The sequence below is a fragment of the Sus scrofa genome, chromosome 3, assembly GCF_000003025.6.
Source record: "Sus scrofa isolate TJ Tabasco breed Duroc chromosome 3, Sscrofa11.1, whole genome shotgun sequence".
NCBI lineage: Eukaryota > Metazoa > Chordata > Mammalia > Artiodactyla > Suidae > Sus > Sus scrofa.
The window spans coordinates 73571298-73594248 of NC_010445.4; the positions used below are offsets into that span (position 1 = coordinate 73571298).

General features: G+C 46.9%; 1 protein-coding gene across 8 annotated transcripts in view; it reads right to left on the bottom strand.

The window, feature by feature from the left end:
- Positions 1-22951, bottom strand: part of ARHGAP25 (Rho GTPase activating protein 25) — a 93437-nt gene that overhangs the window by 14737 nt on the left and 55749 nt on the right. For 7 of the 8 annotated variants that reach the window (XM_021087416.1, XM_013996089.2, XM_013996088.2 and 4 more), the window contains 2 exons: positions 6060-6267; positions 768-900 (listed from right to left, as the gene is read on the bottom strand). In XM_021087416.1, coding sequence (XP_020943075.1) covers positions 768-900; positions 6060-6267 — 341 coding nt within the window. Of the gene's footprint in view, positions 1-767; positions 901-6059; positions 6268-13462; positions 14722-22951 lie in introns of those variants that run through there. The other variant, XM_021087417.1, reaches the window with a different exon arrangement.

Consider the following 22951-nt stretch of genomic DNA (forward strand, 5'->3'; position numbering starts at 1 on the left):
ACTTCCCCAAAGTGGGGAAGTAGACCTCTATGTTAGCTGTGTAACACAAAAGCATTCGTGAGTCATTTAATTTCACAAATCTTGGTTAAAAACCATAAAGGTTTCATTATTGTTGGCTGGGTTTCATTAGTTTCTTTTCCTGGTTGGTGAGTTTGTTGAACAGGACTCCAGTGTGGTGATGGGTGACTATAAGGCCTTCAAGGAAATAATCTATACAAGGATCAAGACTCCTGGGTTGAACTTGTGCATGCCACCTGCAACACTGCAAGCGTGATGCTGCAGACAGGACTACAGACCCTACAGGCAGCTGCAGCTGAAATGAACCAAGAAAAACTCCCATCCTTCCTTTCTCTGGACCACGTGTCCATTGCCTACCCCTGTCTGACATGCATGGTCATCCCAGCGCTAGAACATTCAGAACGCTCACCTACCCTCCAGGTTGGTCAATCTTTGTGTCTCAGTGGGTCTCCGCACCGACACATTGCTTGAAACCCTTCTCAGAAGCATCTTCCTTCTCATACTAATTTTAAAGTGATTTGGGGGTATTTGATGATAGCCCAGTTCTTTGCTAGAGTGCTACATCCCGTGAAGGCTATCACCATGATTGGCTTCATTGGTCTTTTATTGCTGAGGAAGTTCCAGTGTGATAAAATATCTCGACAAAAGTTCCGGGGTCCCTGATCCACTGTTGTTTGTCTGTCGGCAGAGTGTTCTGCAACCATCACCTTCTTCTGAAGCAAGACAACTAACTCTATTGAGATACAAACCTTTGCCTCATCTGCATTCATGAGCTGCCCACACAGCAGGAACCCCTCATACTGGCTCCAGGGAACCACTGGTTCTGGGAGGTCTCGGAGGTAGAGCTTCAGCAGGGAGGCCACTGTGTGCACATCTGTATCTCTGGAAGAAAAGAAGCAATGCTTTTGAAAGCAAAACTCTAGGGCTCTTCTCACCGTCACCCTCCTGCCCCTCATGGTGATTCCCTGAATAAAATCTCAGCTTCCAAAGGGAAATTTTGCAGAAGCATAGAGTCTGATAAAGATGTATCTGACCAAAATATTTTTGCTACTTCTCCTTCTGGAGTAAAAACCCCCAACACCTTTTCCTTTATCTCTTCTACCTAATCGCCTCAAAGACAAGGTCTGCTTTTCCATTAAACCTGTTAAACTATTCTAGTCTTCATTGCTTTCTTCTTTCTCCAAATCACTTTACCTACTTAGTCTCTAGTTTTTTGGGGGGTTTTTTTGTTTTTGTTTTTGTTTTTGTTTGGTCTGTTTGTTTGTTTGTTTTTAAGGCTGCAACCACGGCATGTGGAAGTTCCTAGGCTAGGGGTCAAATTGGAGCTGCAGCTGCCAGCCTACGCCACAGCCACAGCAATGCCAGATTTGAGCCATGTCTGCAGCTTATGTTGCAGATTGTGGCAACGTCAGATCCTTAACCCGCTAAGCAAGGCCAGAGATTGAACTTGCATCCTCATAGACATTATGTTGGGTTCTCAACCCACTGAGCCACAACAGGAACTCTTGTATTGTCTTTGGCTGATTGCGTGCTTTAAGTGCAGAGTTGGATAGCTGCAGCAGAGACCATCCAGTCTGCAAAGCCTAAATATTTCATATGTGGCCCTTCAAGAAAAGTCTGCTGACCCCTGGTTTATGGAGCTATTGCATTATTCTGCAGCTCTCTGAGAGAAAATGAGTCTGCAAGTACCATATACTTGAAACTCAGTAGTGAAGAAATATTTGTTCATTTCACATCAAAAAACTGATTGTGTACCCCAATTTTCGTAACAACACTATTTACTATAGCCAAGACATGGAAACAACCTAAGTGTCCATCAACAGATAAATGGATAAAGATATGGTATATTTACACAACAGAATGTTACCCTGCCACAAAAAAAGACTGAAATAATGCCATTTGCAGCAACATGGATGGACCTAGAGATTATCATACTAAGTAAAGTAAGTCAGAGAAAGGCAAACACCCTATGATATCACTTATATGGGGAATCTAAAAAAAATGATATAAATGAACTTATTTACAAAACAGAAACAGACTCACAGACATAGAAAACAAACCTATGGTTCCCAAAGGGAAAGGGTAGTGGGGGAGGGAAGGATCGGAAGCTTGGGATGGCACATGCACACCATGGTATGTGGAATGGATGGTCCATGGGGACCTGCTGTGTTGCGCAGGGAAATCTACTCTATATTCTGTGATGACCCATATTGGAATGGATCTGCATATATGTGTAATTGAATCACTTGGCTGTATAGCAGAAATTACACAACATTGCACATCAACTCTACATCAATAAAATTTAAAAAACCAAACCAAAACAGAAAAGAAAAAAAAAAAATTACAGTTACCAAAGGGGAAAGGAGGATGGAAGGAAAAATTGGGAATTCGAGATGAACAGATATACAGTACTGTATATAAAATAAACAACAAGACCTACTGTATAGTACAGGGAACTATATTCAATATCTTGTAAAAACTTTTAATGGAAAAGAATCTGAAAAAGAACACACATACATATATGTATGTATGTATAAATGAATCACATGGCTAGTACACCTGAAACATTGTAAAGCAACTATACTTCAATTTAAAAAAAGAAAGAGGGTGTTCCCGTCCTGGCGCAGTGGTTAATGAATCCGACTAGGAACAATGAGGTTGCGGGTTCCATCCCTGGCCTTGCTCACTGGGTTAAGGATCCGGCATTGCCGTGAGCTATGGTGTAGATTGCAGACGCAGCTCGGATCCCAAGTTGCTGTGGCTCTGGCGTAGGCCAATGGCTATGGATCCGACTCGACCCCTGGCCTGGGAACCTCCCTATGCCGTGGGAGCAGCCTTAGAAAAAGACAAAAGATAAAAAAAAATTTTTAAAGTAAAATAAAAAAAGAAAGGAAGGAAGGAAAAGAAAAAGTGGTCTTTGTAAGAGACAGTGCCAAGTATTTAGAAAAGCTGTGGTGTGGTGAGGGCCTCCTCGGCTTCAGGGAGGGCAGGGTATAGAGGCAGCGGGGTGGGATCACCTCCAGGAGGCAGAGGAGGCAGGCATCCGCAGCAGCAGAAACCAAACACCAAAAAACACAATTAGCCATTATAAATCATCACAGAAAGCTTCCCAATTCATTTTGCCAGGGAAGATCACTGCTTGGCTTGGCTAACTCCTCATGCTTGTTTATTGTGTCTCCACTTAAGTGTCATTTTTCAGGGGACCTTCCTAAACCCACCAGACTATGTCAAAAGCTCCCCCTGCCCTTAGATTATTTGTCTAAGTTCTTTTTTTTTTTTTTTTTTTTTTTTTTTTTTTTTTGTCTTTTTGTCCTTTTATTTATTTTTTTTTTAGGGCCGCACCCTCGGCATATGGAGGTTCCCAGGCCAGGGGTCGAATCAGAGCTCTATCCACCGGCCTACACCACAGCCACAGCAACACCAGATCTGAGCCATGTCTGTGATCTACACCACAGCTCATGGCAACACCGGATCCTTAACCCACTGAGAGAGGCCAGAGATCAAACCGGCAACCTCATGGTTCCTGGTTGGATTCATTTCCGCTGTGCCATGACGGAACTCCTAAGTTCTTGTAGTACCACCTATTTTTCATTTTTCATCATGTAGCACAATGGAAACTATGCAGTTATTTCTTTAAATTTTTGGTTCAAGGTCTGCGCCCCTGTTATAACAGGGCTGACTCAGATGTCATGGCTATGGTCTCAGTTTCCGGTATGATTTTTCCCAAATTTGCTTTTCCTCCAACCTAAGGGAACAGCCTTTATATGATTTTTTTTTTTAATCTGTCTTTTTTTTTTTTTTTTTTTTTTGGCTATTTCTTTGGGCCGCTCCCATGGCATATGGAGGTTCCCAGGCTAGGGGTCGAATCAGAGCTGTAGCCACTGGCCTACACCAGAGCCACAGCAACGCGGGATCCGAGCCACGTCTGCAACCTATACCACAGCTCACGGCAATGCTGGATCCTTAACCCACTGAGCAAGGCCAGGGATCGAACCCGCAACCTCATGGTTCCTAGTCGGATTCGTTAACCACTGTGCCACGACGGGAACTCCAATATGATTTTTTTTTTAAATGAAAGACTAAGAGCATGTTGAGTTCAATGCCTGATCCATCAGAGATTAGCCAAGACCACTCAAAGGGTCTGGTGACACTTTCCTTGCACCACTGACCTTATAATGTGGCATATATGTGTGTCCTTTTCTCACAAAAATATAAATATTGGAAGGGTATTAGCTCTATTTATTGGCTGTATCCAGCCCAGTGAAAACCCAACAAAGAGATTTTTAAATTCATATTTGTATGTTTAATGAGAGCCAGATACATCTGCACTAGAATCTACCAAACAAGAGTGCCTTTGTTTTTCTTCATTATAATGAGGCAGCTTGGAGGATCTCATGGTGGAACTGCACACAGGACCAATGGAGAAGACCATGATGTCACAACCCAAGGGTCGGCCGTGGGATGACCCTGAAGAACCCCAAATGATCCTTCCTATTTCTGGATGTATAAGTGCTACCCTTCCATACCGGGAGAGGAGCTGTCACGACAAGGTGTGGTAACTTTCTTCCCTCCAGCCCTCAATATTTCATAAGACTCAAAGATACTGACTCCACCGCCCAGGCTGACTTTATAGATGCAGAAGCTCAAGCCTCAGGCAGGTGTTTGGCAATCCCTGCAGTCACTTCTATTCTTCCAGGCTGACTGTTTTCATTGCCTTGGCAAGAACCTGTCCATCTCTTCTGATCAATGCAAAGCTAATTAAAAACATCAGAAGAAAAGTGAATATAAAAGCAGTGAGCTTTTGATTGAACAGGTGCCTGATAATGAAATGGGATTTATGGTCCTGCTGAACGTTCTGTAAATTTGATGCCCATAACCTGCTATATCTTCAGAAACAACTTCACCTGTTGCTCTTCTGTTACAATACAGCACCTTGATAAATTAACTATGGCATACCAAGGGCAGCAGAGACAGTCATATGGTGCCCCAAACTCAGACAGTAGCTGTGAGAAGAGAGAGAAACAGACAAGTCTCAGTGATGCTTTGGAGGGACAAGGGGCATTACTCGTGTGGGAGGTTGGGAGCAGGGAGAATGGTTCACACAGCATGGTACTTAGCTATTCATGATTTTCCTAGGACCAGCCCTAGTCCTCAATCATAAATAAGCTCTTGGAAGATTTTAACCTTTCGAAATTGGATAGAGTTCAGGCTCATCTCACTAAATCTTGGTTTATAGGCTGCTGATTTGGAAAGAACGATGGCTGTTTCTTGCCAGCAGGACAAGTGCATGCAGGCAACTGGAGTGAATATTGCACAATGGGCTGAGAGGGTACAATGGCAGGTACGGGTTGTTCCGGCCAAGCGTGGCAGAGAAGAAAACCTTGGCTAGGTGGCTGCAGCAGGCGAGGCAGGAGGGGGATGGTGGAAGAAATGTCACTGCTCCTGAAATGCCCCCAACAGGGCTGGGCAACCTCCACAGAGGAGACTTGGGAGAATGCCAGGCTGCCAAGACATCAGTATGTACTCCCTTCCAAAGGTTTGGAGACCAAGTTCAGAATTGCAGACCACTGTGGTCTCCCAAACGAACAAGATGTCCTGGTTCCGGCCATTTCTGGAAAGCTGAGGAAGACTTTTAGAGCCCTTGCGTATAGACCTGCACCTTATCTACCCCCCAGAGTCTGCACGGCCAGCTCAGCAATTCTCCATTCCTCCTCCGCTCCCCAGCACGGACTTTGAACCGAGCTGCATCCTTCTCCCTTAGGTCGCACTTCCCTTCCCCCCATAGCCTAACACCTCTCAGCTGCCCATCGAGGCCCCAGATCTCCTTCACATCATCTCTCATGTAAATGATCAGCATTAATGACCCCAATCCCGCATTATGCTCCAGGCTCCCAAATCCTGCATTATGAGCAAAACAAAAGGCTCTTTCTGTTGCAAGCCAGGGAAGCATCCATGCATGTCCCAGAGCTGCTCAACACGAGTAAAGAGGGGTCCTCTCCGCCAAGCAGGGCACAAGGGAGTCGAGGTGAAGACAAGCATACCTGTCAAAGTTGGGCCGCTCCCCCGCGTCAAAAGCATCTCTCAGCTGCTTCACCAGGTTGTCCTGCCCGGGCAGTCGGAAGATGCCCTCTTCATTCAGGCCATGCTCCAGGATGAACTCGGCACACTTCTCCACCAGGATGGGCACCAGGTGGGGGCCAAATTTCTGCTCATAGGCCACGGTCTCATCCAAGCGCTGGCCGAACACCGCTGGGGAGAGAAAAGCAGAGCCTGCCCATCACTCCTTTGGAAAAACTGATAGGTCAAAGTACCTTGTTCCTTGATTTTCTTTGTAGCCCTTGACTGCAATGATACTGAAAAAATACAGAAGACAAAGCACACATAATAGTCCCTGGGGCTACAAAGTGGGGGCTGTAAATTTGAGGCAATCTGTCTTTTTCTGTTGATCCACATTTACCAGAGTCAAACACCTCACTTTTATTAGGTGCTTGTGTGCTGGGCATTGTGCTAAGTACTTCGTAAAACCTTTCTCATTTAATCTTGACAGCAACCTCCTGCCGTGGGGGTGTTGTTATATCCAGCCTTGCTATTAAAGACGCTGAGTCCTAGAGGAACTAATGAACTTGCCAAGGCTGAGTGCCAGGGCAGGGTACAGTCAGAATTCAAGCCCAGGCAGCAAACTCAAGAGAATGTACTCTTAGCCGCAATAGAAAACAGGCCACTTTGAACCCTGCTTGTGTCCTGTAGCCTTAAAGCAGAATAGTCACGCGGATGTCTCGTGCTGTATTAAACCATTGTGGCATTTTAAATAATTTACATTATTTACTATACATTACATTATTTACATTATTTACTCTTATTGCCACAGAGAACAAGGTTACACACCCCTAGCAGAGTTCTTTGAATGTATATAGTGCAATATATCATTTCTAACTTATTGCTAAGTTAATGCATTAATATTTGGATAGAAGAACATAGGCGTTTCTTTCTTTTGAACTCTTTCCTCAGAGCAGATTCCCACATCACTAGGTCAAGTGGTTTGAACGTTTTAATGACTACCGTATGCAAATTGCTTTCCAAAAATATTTTTTCCCAGTTACACTGCCTCCAGCGAAGCAAGTGTGGACCAGCTCCACCCAGCCCCGCCGGCACTTGTTTTATAATTTCCCCACCCCAGCTGTGTCATGAGACTGTTTATAAATCAGGACGCTGGTTCTCTACCCATTTCCCCACCAGGGCCCCATGTCCTTCCTGTTTCAGAGATTCATGCTTTCAGCTCTGTCCTGCCTGGTTTTCTCTCTGTCATAATTAAGACCCTGCTACACTGACCACTCCAATCCCTAGGACAAAGCCCTTTGGTCCCCTCTCCCCCACGCCCCACCGGGGAATTCTCTGTCTGGTTGGTCCCTTTTATCCAGTCTCTAATGAACGTGCATTGCACATTCAAAGAGCTGTAGCGAGTTCTGGAATCTGTTGAGTCTTTTCCTTTCCCCTCTGCCCCAGGCCAGGCAGGGCTCCTCCCACCTCCCACTACTGTGGCCTCCACTCCTGTAACTGTTCAAAACCCTCCTGCTGGGAGTTCCGGTGGTGGCTCAGTGGGTTACAGACCCAACTAGGATCCATGAGGAAGTGGGTTCCATCCCTGACCTTGGCTCCGTGGGTTGAGGATCTGGCGTAGCCACAGGCTGCGGTGTAAATTGCAGATGTGGCTCCCATCTGGCATTGCTGTGGTTGTGGTGTAGGCCGGCAGCTGCAGCTCTGATTCGACCCCTAGCCTGGGAACTTCCATATGCGGCAGGTAGAGCCCTAAAAAGCAAAAAACAAAACAAAACCCTCTTGCTATTTACCTTCCTAAACAACTGATCTGCCTGAGCACATTTGCCTCTGTTTTTTGTTTATTTTTATTATAGTCGATTTACAATGTTGTGCCAATTTCTGCTTTACAGCAAAGTGACTCTGTCACACATATATTTACATTCTTTTTCTCATTCTATCTTCCATCATGTTCTATCCCAAGAGATTGGATATATTTCCCCCTGTTTTTAGCAGTCTCCCATTTCTTTCCCAACTGCCACAGCAGCGTTTTTCAAATTACCCCTCAAAGCTCCAAGGCTTCCTTAGAGGCCCCTCCCTCATCACCTCTGCTGCTGGAATGTGAGAGCGTTTAGGAGGAACCGAGCAGGTGGGCCTCTCTGCTCGCTACTCCCAACCAGACCTGCGGTTTGTCTGTTTGGCTTAACAGCATTCCCAGTGAAACTGTTTGCTAAGATATTTCTGTGGCTAAAATTTGAAAGCCTTAGGTTGGCATTCAGCCTGGCCCCCACCTACCTTTCTGGCTTGACTTCCACCCACACCCCTAAAGGCACCTCAGCCTGATGTTCCCAAAGCCCACAGCATCCTCCAGCCCTCATGCCCTTGGGCAGGTTCTTCCTGCTGCCCAGTCTGTTCATCACTCCCTTCCCCATCTACTAAGAGTCTATGTCTTCCTTGGCCCAACTCAATAGCATCACCTTTGCTCAGTTTTCCCCGACCCAGCCTGAGGGGTGCCGTCCCCACTCCGTGCACCTGTATCCCTTCTGGAATAACGCTAACATCTATTGCGTGCCCTGCATGTGCCAGGAGCAGACAGGTAAGGGATTTGGAGACAGAGTTCTCGCTTTACAATGAAAGGACCCCATGCAAAATAATGAGAAACAACTGGAGGATGTCAGGACCTATATAGAATCAGGTTTCTAGGAAATCAACTATACTTCAATTTGAAAAAATTTTTGAATTAAAAAAAATTTTTTTAGGAGTTCCCATCGTGGCACAGTGGTTAACGAATCCGACTAGGAACCATGAGGTTTCGGGTTGGATCCCTGGCCTTGCTCAGTGGGTTAAGGATCCAGCGTTGCCATGAGCTGTGGTGTAAGTTGCAGACTCAGCTTGGATCCCGAGTTACGGTGGCTGTGGTGTCGGCCAGCGGCTACAACTCCGACTGGACCCCTAGCCTGGGAACCTCCATATGCCGTGGGAGCAGCCCTAGAAAAGGCAAAAAGACAAAAAAAAAAAAATTTAAATAGGCCTGATAGCAAAATAATACAGTATGGAAGCATTGTTTCAAGATGCATTTCTCTGGTTCTACTTTAATTACACAAGTGTTAATAAATGGAATTTTAAATTTCCAACAATCAAATAAATGAAGTTTTGAAACACATAAAAAAAAAAAAAAAAGAATCAGGTTTCTATTTGTCTGTGAAAGAAGCCAGATAGATATTCTCCCCAAATTGGAGGGGAATGATTGAAATGATAAGACTTAAAACATAGGCAACAGGGCCTTTGTAAAATTCCCTTTGAGGGCTTCTCAAAGGGAGCAGATGTGTTTCAGAGGAGCTGAAACTTGAACTCAAGTAGTCAATGGATCCCAGTAAGGGCAGATATCCCAGACACGACGGCATAGTGTTCACGGAGATGTAGAGCTGTCCACTGTGAGCTCCATTTCTGAGGCAGACGATCTGGACTCAAGCTCCTCCTTACACCCCTCTGCACAGCCAGTCCATCAAATTTCCCCCCCATGTGAGTCTCTCAGGCTTGTCCTGTGCTCGTCGTCTCTTCCTTCCATGGCCCATAGTCAGTGGCTCAATGTCATTCTCTCCAGGACACTCCTTTCCCCACCTTCCTTTTCCCTCCAGCATCTCACTCTGCCAACTTCCACTCTCCCCTCCATGCCTTCTTCAAGCCACTGAGGAACAGAGCATATCAACCCTCGGAAGACCCTGCATCCAAATCTTCACCACTCCCTTGAGCTCACTACCCATTCTCTCCCTTCTGTCTCAGCAGGTGACTTTGTCTCCTCGTTTCCTTACCTCCCCAAATAGAGGACCCCATCATCTCCTGTCTCTGCCTCTCCTAAGGAAGAAAAGTACCCTCTGCTTTTCTCTAAGACAATGCTTTCTTGAACTATAGGAGCCATCTCTTTCCACCTCCTCCAGGACTCCACTCCTGAATATCTTACATTGAAAGAGCATGTGAGTCTAAGTCTTCAGCAATTTATTAAAGAATAATGTTCCACCCCCACGCTCATGCAATCAATCAATACTTGCCTTTCTTTCCTTCATTGATATACTCATAGAAAAACATGTTCATTTCTGGAAAGACACAGACAGACGCACAGCCTCTACTTCTTCTCACTTAACCTCTCACCCCATCTCAGTCTGGTTTCATTAGCTACATCTTCCCATCCAATCTGCTCACTAGGATTTCTCGTGCCCCCTAATGGCCAATTCTGGCCTAAGTTCATTCCACACTGCTAGTCTTCTCTGAAGACTCTGATGGTGTTGATTCGGCTACCTCCTCAAGACTTTCTTCCTATGTGGCTATGAAATCATGTACTGTCATTCCAGTTTCATCCCTCTGCAGGCTCCTGTACTTGTCCCTTTCTTCCACCTGCTCCTTCAGTGTGTCATTTCCTAGTATTCCGGCGTCTCCTCCCTCTAGACTCCATCCTTGGGAAAGTTCATATAATTCCATGCATTTGGCTATCACCCAGAAACTGACAATTTATAAATCTGCATACCTGGTCTAATCTCTTTCTCCCTATCATCTCTGTCTCCATCACTTCTTTCTCTCTTCTGTTGCCTTAAGTCCAATATCTAATGGAGGTTCTCCCAATGTCTTCTCCGATCTCACTCTCACCCCACCCACCACTTCTCCTACTGACCTCCTCACAGTCAATAGCATTCATTCAGCCAAGCCATCAATCAGCAGGTACTTTCCTAGGCATTGAGAATACAAACCCATTAACACAAGGAACCTACACGCGACTAACCTGATTAGCAAAAGTGTGAGCATTAGAATGATCTGCAAAATCCCCTGCCTGCCAAACAGACCAAGACATTTAAAATATGCATGAAATTCTCTCTTCTCTACCCTCACGGCTACTGTCAAAATTATTGTAATGGTTTCCTTTGTCATTTTATTTCCTGCAAATTCCTTTCACGGGAATTTACAAAACCATTTTTGTACAAATCTAGACGGAGCATCTGCTGTGGGCCAGGCTCTTCGGTAGCTTAGATTACAGTGGCAACTGTATTATGATAGACAGAATGAAAAGTGGTCTTTCTCTTGAAAATTCTGGATCAAATGCCCTTCCTCCTCCTCACCTGGCAACCTGATTTTCCCGCAGCCTAAGTTCAAATGTCTTCTCCTCAAAAGCAGTGGCACTCAAGGCTTTCCCTGTGTGTATGTCCCTACTTCTCAGGTCATTTTATGATGATTTATTTAAACATCTCTCTTCCACTGGACTGTGGGCTCCTCAGAGGCAGACAGCCCGTCTGGCTCACCATCTATTTTTATCTCCTGGCACTGAGCCTGGCACATGATGGACCAGCCCTCAGAGAGCTGTTACCTGCCGTCTCCCACTCCTCTTCTCCATCCTTGCCCTCCTGAATGTACTCTGGTCAGCACTTCTCCAAACTTGAGCTTGTCAAGTTGATCAATGGCCTCTACATTTTTAAAATCCAGGGGTCACAGTCTCAACTCCATCGTCAAAGTGTGACACAGCAAATGGCCTCTCCTTTTTTATTTTTTTTTTCCATTTTTTAAAATTTTATTGAAGTATAGTTGATTTACAGTGTTGTGTTGCTGCTTTCTCTTTAAATGTTTTTTTTTTTTAATTGAGGTAGAATTAGTTTACAACATTGTGTTAGTTTCAGGTGTATAGCAAAGCGAATCAGATACGGATAGATGGATAGATAGACAGATAGATAATAGAGACAGATACAGATACAGATATGTTCTTTTTCAGATTCTTTCCCATTATAAGTTATTACAAGATATTGAGTTACCTGTGCTATACAGCAGGTCCTTGTTTACTTATTTTACAAACAGTGCAGTGTCCACGTTAATCTCAAACCCCTAATTTATCCTCCCTGCCCCCGCAGCTGTCCCCTTTGGTAACCATAATCTTGTTTTCTAAGTCTGTGTGTGTCTTTCTGTTTTATGAATAAGTTCCTCTGCAATCACCCCTCTTTCTTGAGACAATCTCTCACATGACTTTGGTTTCTCCATTCACTGCATTAGCTCCTCCGTCTCAGCCTCCTCAGCTCTTCCTCCTCCTTTCTCCCTGTCCTCTAAAGGCCGAAGGGTCCCAGCACTTCCCTTCCTCGGGTGCAAGTCCTTCATAATCGCACAGCTTTAAATATCCCCATATGAGGAAGACTCTGAACTTTCCAGCTGCAGCCTAGAAATCAGCCCAAGCTATTCCCACCAACAAGAAATGAGAGCTGCCTGCTCTAGAGCCATCAGGCCCGCAGGTCCCTTCTGGCACGAGAGGAAGGGCATCCTCGATTCTTCAGCTGGTCTACACCATGCTTTGCCATGCTTCATCTCCCATCGCAGGTAAGGAGTATAAAAGCCAAAACATCCCTAGAACTCCATAGACCCAATCCTGAGTTCTATCTACCTCTGACTTCTGGTTCTGATTGCTGCCCTTTGATCCCAAGTGGACATGAAATGGCTTAGCAATGAGGGAATAAGTGACCCAGGAATCCTAGGGAAGTGACCAGTGAAGGCAGAAGACCGCAGACAGGGCATGATACTCAAAGACCATTTTCCACCCCAAGGAAAGCAAGAGGCCCCTTTCTATGCTGTCCCCTCCCAGCTCACACGCAGCCCTTCAAGGAACTAGCACCCTGCTGTTCTTTCTACCCTCAGCAGGCCACTCGGCCACTCACCACTGCCCATCACTCTGACCCTGGCACCATTACCAGATGCATTTCCATCTAAACCAGTGCAAATCTTAATGAATTCTACTATGTGATCTCATAATTCACACATTTAATTAAGCTAATTTTCTGACAAACTACCCACCCTAAAAAACGTTCATGTGTGTTCTTGTTTAGCCCTCGTAAGAACTTCACAAAGTAGAACACATTGTTCCATTTTACAGATGAGAAAACTGAGGCTCGGCTTAGGTGTTTGTCCAAGGTTGCATTTGCCCTGTGATTCTAAAATCGGGGCTTTAATCCTTCTTGTTTAAAGTCAGTGGAATAAAACAGTCTCGAGAGGAGGGGATATAGGGTGAAGCCCAGCCTCTGCTCTCAAGCCATCCTCCATCCTCTACTTCTCAAGCCCCCTCCCCAGATTGGCTGGAAAACCCCAGAACACTGTGTTGGTCCCGGGAAGCACCAGGAGAAGGAGGAGCTGTCCCCTTCCTTTCTACCTTAGATCCTCTTTTATCAGAGCTCAAACACTCCTGCATTCAGCCCAAGAGCCCCTTCCACCCACCTTCAGTCAGCCCAGGTCACCAAGTGCTGCCCTGCCCCTTTTTCCCTCCTCCCCACTGGCTCTGTCATCCCCACTGGCCAGTCCCCGGAGCATCTCCATCTCAGCCAGGAGAGGAAAGGGGAACGGGGCCAAGTGTCTTTTAGTGAAAGAACTGAATCCCCAAAGAGAAAAGAAATACCTTTCTTCTGGAGTTTGGGGTTTTTTTTCCTGAAATTCCAGCAAAAGAGCAGTGCCAGAGCAGGGAAGCCACAGCCCCATTCCCACCGCGGCATGGGAATATGAGGCATGGCGGGGGCCGAGGAATCGTGGTTTCTGCCGGGCCAGCCTCAGGCTTTCCGTCCTCCCCAGGCTGGAGGAACCATCCTCTCTGGCTTCCAGATCAGCACATCCTTGTAAATAACTGCTCGGGTTCAGACTCCGGCACAGAAACCATGGGATCTGTCGGCACCTGCCCCTGGCCCTCCCTTCCTCCTTCCCACACTACTTCTCCTCCCCGCTCACCTTTACACACAGGACTCTGGGCTTTTAAAGAGTGAACATAAAGCTGTCAAGGCCCCCTGCAATAAAAATAAGTGCCTCCTTTTACTTAGCAGCTAATTGTCAACTGCCATTCAAGCGATTCCATGGAGGTGGATTAAAAAAATTAAAAAAAGATCCTCCCCCCGCCCCAGCCCCAGCTCTTGCCAGCATCGTCCCATATATCAAAGCCTCTGGCAGGAACACAGGATTTCACTTAGTGCTGATGAAGCCGGCCCACCCTTCCCTGGAAATGACTGAGAGGCACGTGGCTCAGTTGAGCCTTCAGAGAGAAGGTTTTTGGAGGTGGGTTGCTGGATTAAAATGAGAGGATGTTCTCCGCCCCCCACCACCCCCGCTCTGAGAGGGTTTAGCAAAGAGTGCAGCAAGCCAACTCGACACGCCCAGGAGACTTGAAATGGACTCAGCATCATGGGGGCATAGGCTGGGGCGGGACTGCTAGGAAGGGCCTGGGCAGTGTGATGCTGCCATCCAAGTTCCTTTCTCCATGAACTCAGAGGCCAGGAATGGAGGACTCATCGTTGACAACACGCTCTCTCTCCAGGTCAAATTCACTCCCACGTTCCGGTAATGTTACTCCTGAAACGTTGTGCAAACCTGTTTGCTTCTCTCCATCTCCACCACCCCCACCCTTGTGCAAATCACCTTAGGATGAAGACCTGCATCTTTAACAAGACTGTCTCCACTGTTTTCACCTTGCTTCCCTCCAGGGCCCCTTTCTCCTTTCTGCCACAGGACTTTGGCACATGCTATTCCTCTGACCGAGACACGGTCCTCTTCTCCTTTCTTCCCCCTTCTCTGCCTGGTTGGCCCCTACAGGCCTTCATCTCCAGTTCAGGGACCGTCCCTGAGCTTTTTTTGTCTTTTGGAAGTTCCCAGGCTGGGGGTCCAATCGGATCTGCAGCTGCTGGCCGATCCAAGCCACGCCTGCGACCTACACCACAGCTCACAGTAATACCACAGTCTTAACCCACTGAGTGAGGCCAGGTGTCAAACCTGCATCCTCATGGATACTAGTCAGATTCCTTTTTGCTGAACCACGATGGGAACACCCTGCCCTGAGCTTCCTGACAAAGACTTTTTTTTTTTTTTTTGGCTTCACTCAGGGCATTTGGAAGTTCCTGGGCTGGGGATCGGACCTGCACCATGGCAGTAACCAGAGCCAGAGCGGTGACAATGCCAGATCTTTAACCTGCTGAGTCACCAGGGAACTCCCAGTGAAGACTTTATTTTCCCCACATGGCATCATGAGTTTTTTCTTCATGGTACTTTTCGGTTTTAATTTTAGTTTTCCTTGGGGGTTTTGCTTCCTTTCTGTGTCTTCTAGCAGATTGTGAGCGCCTTGAGAATAAAGATGTTGTCCTTTCTTTTTCTCTCTCCTCTTTCTCTCTCCCTGTGGTACCCCCCAGGGCTGGCACAGCACTTGGCACATGACAATGCTCAAGAAATATTTGTTGAATAAATGAATAAATAAATTTCTGCCAGGTGTAGGGTCTCAGGGGAAGAAGGGTGAGGAAATTAATGAAAATCAGTAAGAATCACCCCTTGTTAAGTCCCATTTAGCTACAGAGAAAGAAGCAGGACACGTGGGTTAACAGTGACTCAAGAGACCACACTCCCACAAGCTACACTGCCCTGTGGGTTGTGAAAGCATGCTCTGAAGGCTGCAGAGACCTGAAGAAATGAGAGGGAGAAAAGGAACCCAAGGTATATAACAATTCAGTTTGTTTGTTTGTTTGTTTGGCTTTTTAGGGCTGCACCCAAGGTATATGGAGGTTCCCAGGCTAGGAGTCCAATTGGAGCTACAGCTGTTGGCTTACACGAGAGCCACAGCAACTCGGGATCTGAGCCACGTCTGCGACCTACACCACAGCTCACAGCAACGCCAGATCCTTAACCCACTGAGCAAGGCCAGGGATTGAACCTGCAACCACATGGTTCCTAGCGGATACATTAACCACTGAGCCACGCCGGGAACTCCACAATTCAATACTTTTATGCTCCATGACTTGTGCTGGCAAACACACAAAGATGCTTAAAGGTCTTATAACCTGATTGGATGGAGCCGTAGGCACAGTTTAGTGAGTGCTAATGCACCCTGCAAAGGCCAGAGAGCAAAACTCAGAGGCCAGCCTCCAGAGGAAGACAGCAAAGCTGGTCCCACAAGACTGAGTGACAATTTGCAAGGTGGCTGCCAGCCCTCTGGGGTTGGAACAGAGATCAAGTTTCCATGTGGACACTTTCTGGGAAGGCAGAACCCTCTACCTAAAAGGAAGGGGTGGTTTGGGGAAAACGGGCAACTGTGAGCCTGGGAACAAGGCACCAGAAGTTGACATATGATCACCTTCCTTCCCTTTCTTCTACTTAAATTGGGAAAATGTAGGATCGTATCCAGAATTTCTGGGGAAAAAGCTAATCTAACCTTTCCAGCCAAGCCCTTAGGAAAGAGTAGGGGAGAGAGAGAGAGAGAAGGAGAGATTATCTGCCTAAGGAAGAGAAAGGCTGGAACACCAAGATGCACACAAAGTTCCACTCCCAGTTAGAATAGTATGATTTATAATAAAAAATATATATACTTGGTCTTCCACCCATTTCCTGAGAGAGTTCCTAGAGCTCTTGGTATTTCCTGTGATTCGAGCATTAAAGTGGCTTTTGTTATGTTAAAGAGGTGACTTTGGAATCCTAGCTGAGGCTGGAGCTGGTTGCCAGGGTTTGGACTTTAAGTCCCAAAGGCTGAGAAGGGGAGAGGGGCTGGTGATTGAGTTTAATCACCAATGGCCAAAGATTTAATCCACCCTGTCTATGCAAGAGAGCCTCCGTACAAACCCAAAAGAAAGGGTTCAGAGAGCTTCTGGCTTGGTGCCCACAGGAGGTGGTGACCGCGGGGCACTAGCAGAGGGCATGGAATCTCTGTGTCCCTTCCCTCTCCCTTTCCCGTGTATCTTCTCTATCTAGGTTTTGTCCTATAATAAACCAGTAACCTAGTAAGTAAACTGGCTTCCTCTGTTCTGTGAGTCTCTCTCGCAAATTATTTGAACCCAGGGAACTGAAACCTAAGCAGAGCCCTGTGGGGTTCCCGGACCCACAAGCTTTCCTGTGTCCCCCACTTATTGTTTCGGGGGAATGAGCTTCAGCCTCCAAGACTGCGTGCCAAAAAGCAGGTTCAAACAGTGGTTACTCAGGGAAGGGAGGGGATGCAGACACCTGGGAGGAGCCATCTAGAGACAATAGTGCAGCCTGGGGGCAGGGTCCTGGTTCCTCCTCAGGGAATATACCTAACACTATCTTCGAATTCTTCAGCGGAACTAAAACCCTCAACAAATGAAGATGCTGATGAGGCATTCTTCATTCCTAAAGAAGGATCATCAGAACCAATCCTGGGACCACCTAAAAACCAGCTTTGAAAAACAAGGCAATCTCTCTTCTACCTGCTCTGTATCAATGGCCCTATTTTTCACTCCCAAACTATAAAACCACCTCCCAATTTCTCCCAAGGGGAGCATGGTCTTTAAGGCCTTAGCCTGCTGTGGCCTCCTGGGTTCAGCAAAGCAATAACGCTATCTTTCTTTCCTTCACTGCACTCAAAACTCTGTTTCTGAGTTTGTACTCCGCACAGGTGACAGAGGCCGAGCCACATCATTGGCACCTTCAATCTATAGCTTGTTGGTTAGAGGCACAGGACAATCTGGACTCGCCATAGTGGGGGGGGCGAGTCCACTCCATAGTGTTGGAGGACTGAGCCCTTAACCTGTAAAATCTGAAGCTATCTCTGTCTGGACAGTGTTAGAATTGAGTTGAACTGTAGAACCCCTAGCTGGTGCTCAAGATCTGCTTGGACTGTCAGACCCCTCACTGTGCTCCCCCCGCCCCCCCCCACCCATTGGACTTGGTCTCAGAATCAGACAAGGTAGAGCCAGTTCAGAGGCAGGAAGAGCCAAGAGGAAGGAGCTGGGTGTGCCGTGGGAACTGTTACCAGCAGGCAGAAAGCTAGGTGTGAGCAGGGAAGGGGGGGCACAGGCCAGGTAGCAGGAAACCATGTGTCCCTCGTGTAAACAGCCATGTCCATGGGCAGACAAAGAAAGCAGGAAGCTCCAGACTAACAGGAAACCACAAATTTTGGGTGATAAGTGTCCTGGAGGCAGACAAAGAAAGGTGGGAAAAGGCAGGAATCTGCAGCATCTAAATGTAACCTTTTGCTTATTATGCCCTCCTTCCAATACAATTAGCCTTGTAGATAGATTCCCATCAAGCACCAAGGCCTTGACACTTCTGATCAAGGCCAAATAAGGACCAAAATCTCTCCTCCCTTTGGGAAGGTGGAGCGGGCAGGGGGTGAAAATCAGGGAGTATGACCTCCCAAGACCCTCCTTCGCCAGTGAATATTCTGCCCCTTCATTTGTATGCCCCAAATAACCTGTGTGCCAAAGAAACCCAGGGCAGCTGCTCACCCATCTGCTTGCTCCCTGTCTGGGGGCATATTCTCCCTGAAACACATCCTCGTTTGACTTTCTCCATCTCCTTGTCTCGCTTCTGAGTTCCTTCTGTGACAAGACAGGAATCTTTTGCTGGAAACAGAACTGCATCTCTCCCATCCAGGAGGAAAGAGAGCTTGAACTGGGCAGGAATTGGGACAGGAAGAGGGCTCAGCTCTACCTGTGGCCTGTGGAAGTTCCCAGGCTAGGAGTCACATCGGGGCTGCAGCTGCTGACCTACACCACAGCTCACGGCAACGCTGGATCCTTAACCCACTGAGTGAGGCCAGGGATCAAACCTATATCCTCATAGATTCTAGTTGGGTTTGTTACTGCTGAGTCACAACAGGAATTCCTGAGAACAGCTTCTAAAATGTAAAATTCTTTCATTACTTGGGGCGTCCTGATGGACTACAGTTGAATGCAAAATTGTTTTGTCTGGACATCTGTTTTTCTGGGGACCATTTCCAGAGCTTTGTGTGGATACTCCAAGGAGTTTGCAAACCATAAAGAGTTTTGCCAAAATTCACCACTGACCCCCTTGGAAGGAGATCATTCTGGAGGAAGAAAAGCATTTATGGAAGAAGTTCCCAGATGAGCTGACCTTCATTTGATAGAGAGAAGGGCCTCAGGGAGCAGAACACAGCATCGCTCTGAAAAGAGGAGGCCACTTTTTCACTCATTCACTTAATAAATGTTTATTGAGCACCTGCTATATCAGGCCCTGCTTAGTGTCAGGGATACAATACTGAACAAAACAGAGGGGGAAGATCCTGACAAGTAGATTGCAACTTTCATGATAATAAGGGGAGACCAACTACAAATAAAACAAATGAGTAAAGTATTTAGAGGGTTGGAAGGGGGCAAGTGCTAACAAAACCAAAGAGGAAAGAGGGATGGGGGGTGGGTAGGAAGAGGGGAAGGCAGGGAGGGGGTTCAGTGTTAAGTGGGATGATCAGGAGAAGGCCTGCTGAGGTGATTTTGAGCAAAGATCTGAGGTGGGCATGGGACAAGCTACCTGGGGAAGGAGGAGTCCAGACAGAGCAAGCAGCAAGTGCAAAGGCCCTGAGGCAGAATGTGCCGAGGGTGTCTGGGGATGAGAGTGAGGAGGCTGCTAAATCTAGAAGGAAATGAATACTGGAGAAGGTTCTAGAAAACAAGGTCAGGAGTTCCCTTCGTGGCGCAACAGAAACGAATCTGACTAGGAACCATGAGGTTTCGGGTTTGATCCTTGGCCTTGCTCTGAGGGTTAAGGATCCGGCGTTGCCGTGAGCTGTAGTGTAGGTGGCAGATGCAGCTCGGGTCTGGCGTTGCTGTGGCTCTGGCGGAGGCTGGCAGCTGTAGCTCCGATTGGATCCCTAGCCTGGGAACTTCCATATGCCGCAGGTGCGGCCCTAAAAAGACAAAAGACAAAAAGACAAAAAGACAAAAAGACAAAAAAAAAAAAGAAAAGAAAGCAAGGTCAGAGAGATCATGCGGGAGGGGGAAGATTGTGCACGGGAAGTCATGATAAGTGACTCTTCCTCTGAGAGAAAAAGGAAGCTACTAGACAGTGCTCAGCAGAGAAGGGTCTGGACAAAACAGATTTAACAGGCTCCCTTTTCTGCTCTGTTGGAAACAGACTGTAGGAAGGCAAGGCCAAAACACGTGGAGATGAGTTTGGGGACCACTGCTGCAATTGGGACAGACGGTCTGGCACCTCCACCAGGAAGACAGTGGTAAAGGTGGTGAGGAGGGGGTAGGTTCCAGGTAGAAAAGGCCATAGAAAGTTTCAAGAAGGGCTGGAAAATGACAGCAGCAACCTATCTTGGTGACTTTCCAAACACTTGAGAGCGGTCCCTGGCCCATCCAGCAGACCTCGATCAGAGGCACTTAACAAAGCCGAAGAGGGCCCCCTTGACAGCAGGGCCCCTTGGACAAAGCATTTACTTCCTCAGGTCTGAAGTTTCGGACAAACAGGAAGAACAAATGTCTGATTCGTCCCATGGCCTTAGACTGAATTCTGCTATCTTAAAATGCCTTCTCATCCTGAGATCTCTGATTTTGGCTTAATGCAAGGCTAAAAAGACATCTGAGATGCCACATCAATTCAAGCCTTGTTCTTTGAATAAATAAATAGTGCGGCTTTCTTGTTTCTCCCCCCTTGGACTTTCCTCTGCCTACAGGACTTCCGCTTGACTTGCCTCTGACGGGGGCAGGGGGGCAGGGGGGCGGGCGGTGGCACTGAGTGGGGCGAGAGAGAAATCCCCCTGGGGACCATGACCGATGTCGTGGTTCACCGTGACAAGGCTGAGCGGAGCAGCACCCAGGGCACAGGTGCTGGTCCCAACACATCCACGGCATTTTGACTCAGAACAGCTACCTAATGAGACAACGCCTACTACCCTTGTCAGTGCAGACAGCCTAATGCACTGGACGGGGGAAAACAGAAAACGTCAATAACCTCACGATCCAGGGTAATAACGAAGGTCACAGAGAAGACCATCCAAGGTGAGCAGCACGTAACAGAACTTTAATAAATAAACCTCATCTCCGTCTGATGAGCACCATTAAAAAATACTGTTTGGGAATCGGGAAATGGTTAAGGAAACTACACTCTGCTTCTTTGCTAATCTGTTTCAGCTTTTTTTTTTTTTTTTTGCTCTTTAGGGCTATATCTGGCATATGGAAGTTCCCAGGCTAGGGATCGAATCATAGCTGCAGCTGCCAGCCTACACCACGCCCACAGAAACACCAGATCAGAGCCACGCCTGTGACCTACACCACAGCTCACAACAACACTGGATCCTTAACTCACTGAGCAGAGCCAGGGTTCAAACCAGCATCCTCATAAATACTAGTTGTTGTTTCCACTGAGCCACAGTGGAAACTCTGGTTGTAGCTATCTGTAAGAGGCAGGCCCTCGTGAGTTTGTTTGGCTGTCCCATCCAGGTCACTTCTTTTCACGAAGCCCTCCTGTGCAGGTCACAGGCCACAGGACTGCCTCCCTGACTCTGGCTGAGAACCTTCCGCTGGTCCACAAGGGAGAAATATAGCAAGGCTGGGCTGGCACAGCAGAGTTTGAGACAGGCGTGAGCACTGGAAGGCTGCTAACTAGAAACAAACAGGCAGAGAAAAGCAGAATGAGAAGCTGCTGCCTGGCCCCAGCGAAACTGCTCAGTTCTCAGCCCCAGTCCGTTAAGCCCTTGGTTTCTTGGAGTGGGAACTGCATCTGCCCAGCAAAGCCCTCTGTGTTGCTTAACGTCATTTGGCTGAAATTTATCAATTAGGATTTTGCAGCCATTTGGAAAGATAAAGCTATAAAAGAAAAGGTATTAAATTGCATAGCTCCCATGTTTGTAGTCCTAAGAAAAAGCCATGTAGATATGAATGCCAGCTGGAAGGAAAATAGCAACCCACCTCTGGTAATTTTACGAGTGATTATTTTCCTACGTTTTTTCGAATGACCACAAGATTGTTAAGGTGCTCATAATTTTCAAAAGAAACTATTGGGCAACCAAATAAACATTTAATATGTGAGCTATAAAGCCCCCTTAAATGATTTTCGAAGTAACAGCCTAGTGGATAAATGACCATATTTGATACAGTTGTCCCAGAATTGACAGAAATGAGAATGTTCCCCAAAAGGTAAAGGAAAATGGTCACTTGAGATCTCATCCACATCAGTTCTTTCACATTTTTACAAAAGGAAAAACAAACAGATTCAGTAGTTTGTTCATTTCGGATTTTTTGCACATTAGTTATTCACAGGCAGGGCCCTCCTACAGTGTAGACAACATCAGGGTTCTCAGAGAGCTTGGATTCGTAACCTCGAACTTGAGCTTCTAAGTTCAAACACTCATAACTCAGAAATGTGTTCAACCCTGAATCCACTATGGCCCTGCAAGATTCCAGACACAATTCCCAAACCTCTTCCCCGTCCAACCACCCCAATTCTGGTTTTTTGTTTATTTGTTTTCTTGTTGTTGTTGGGGCTGTTTGTTTGTTTTTTGCTTTTTAGGGCTGTACCCACAACATAGCCTGGAAGTTCCCAGGCTAGGGGTCGAATCAGAGCTGCAGCTGCCAGCCTATACCACAGCCACAGCAAAGGTGGATCTGAGCCAAATCTTCAGCCTATACCACAGCTCACAGCCACACCAGATCCTTAACCCACTGAGCGATGCCAGGGATCTACCCTGAGTCTTCATGGATACTAATCAGGTTCGTTACCACTGAGCCATGACGGGAACTCCCACCAACCACCCCGATTTGAACAGCAGCTTTATCTTCCTGTGCTGATCAGCCTAACCTGATGCTTGCCATCAACTCTCTTAAGTGCCAAAGCCCCCATAACTGGGCAGGCTCTTGGTACTATTGAAGGTTAGTGCTGCCAGGGGTCAGCTGGTCCAGTCCGTTCATTTTACTGATGAGAGCACGGTGTCCAGAGAGGAGAAAGGACTGCTTCAGCGCTGTGCACACACTTGCTGATGAGTGTGCAAAGGGCCTGCGGTCATTCCAGCTCTTCTGGAGTCAGCTCTTTGAGATCACCCAAGGAGGGAAGTTTGAGCCTTGGCACTGAGCACAGCCTCAGACTCTGGTGGCCTTCTCTGAACACTGTTCAAGGAAAGATCTTGTCCAGAACGACTTCCTTCCCATCCTTGAGCTGTCACGGACTCCTG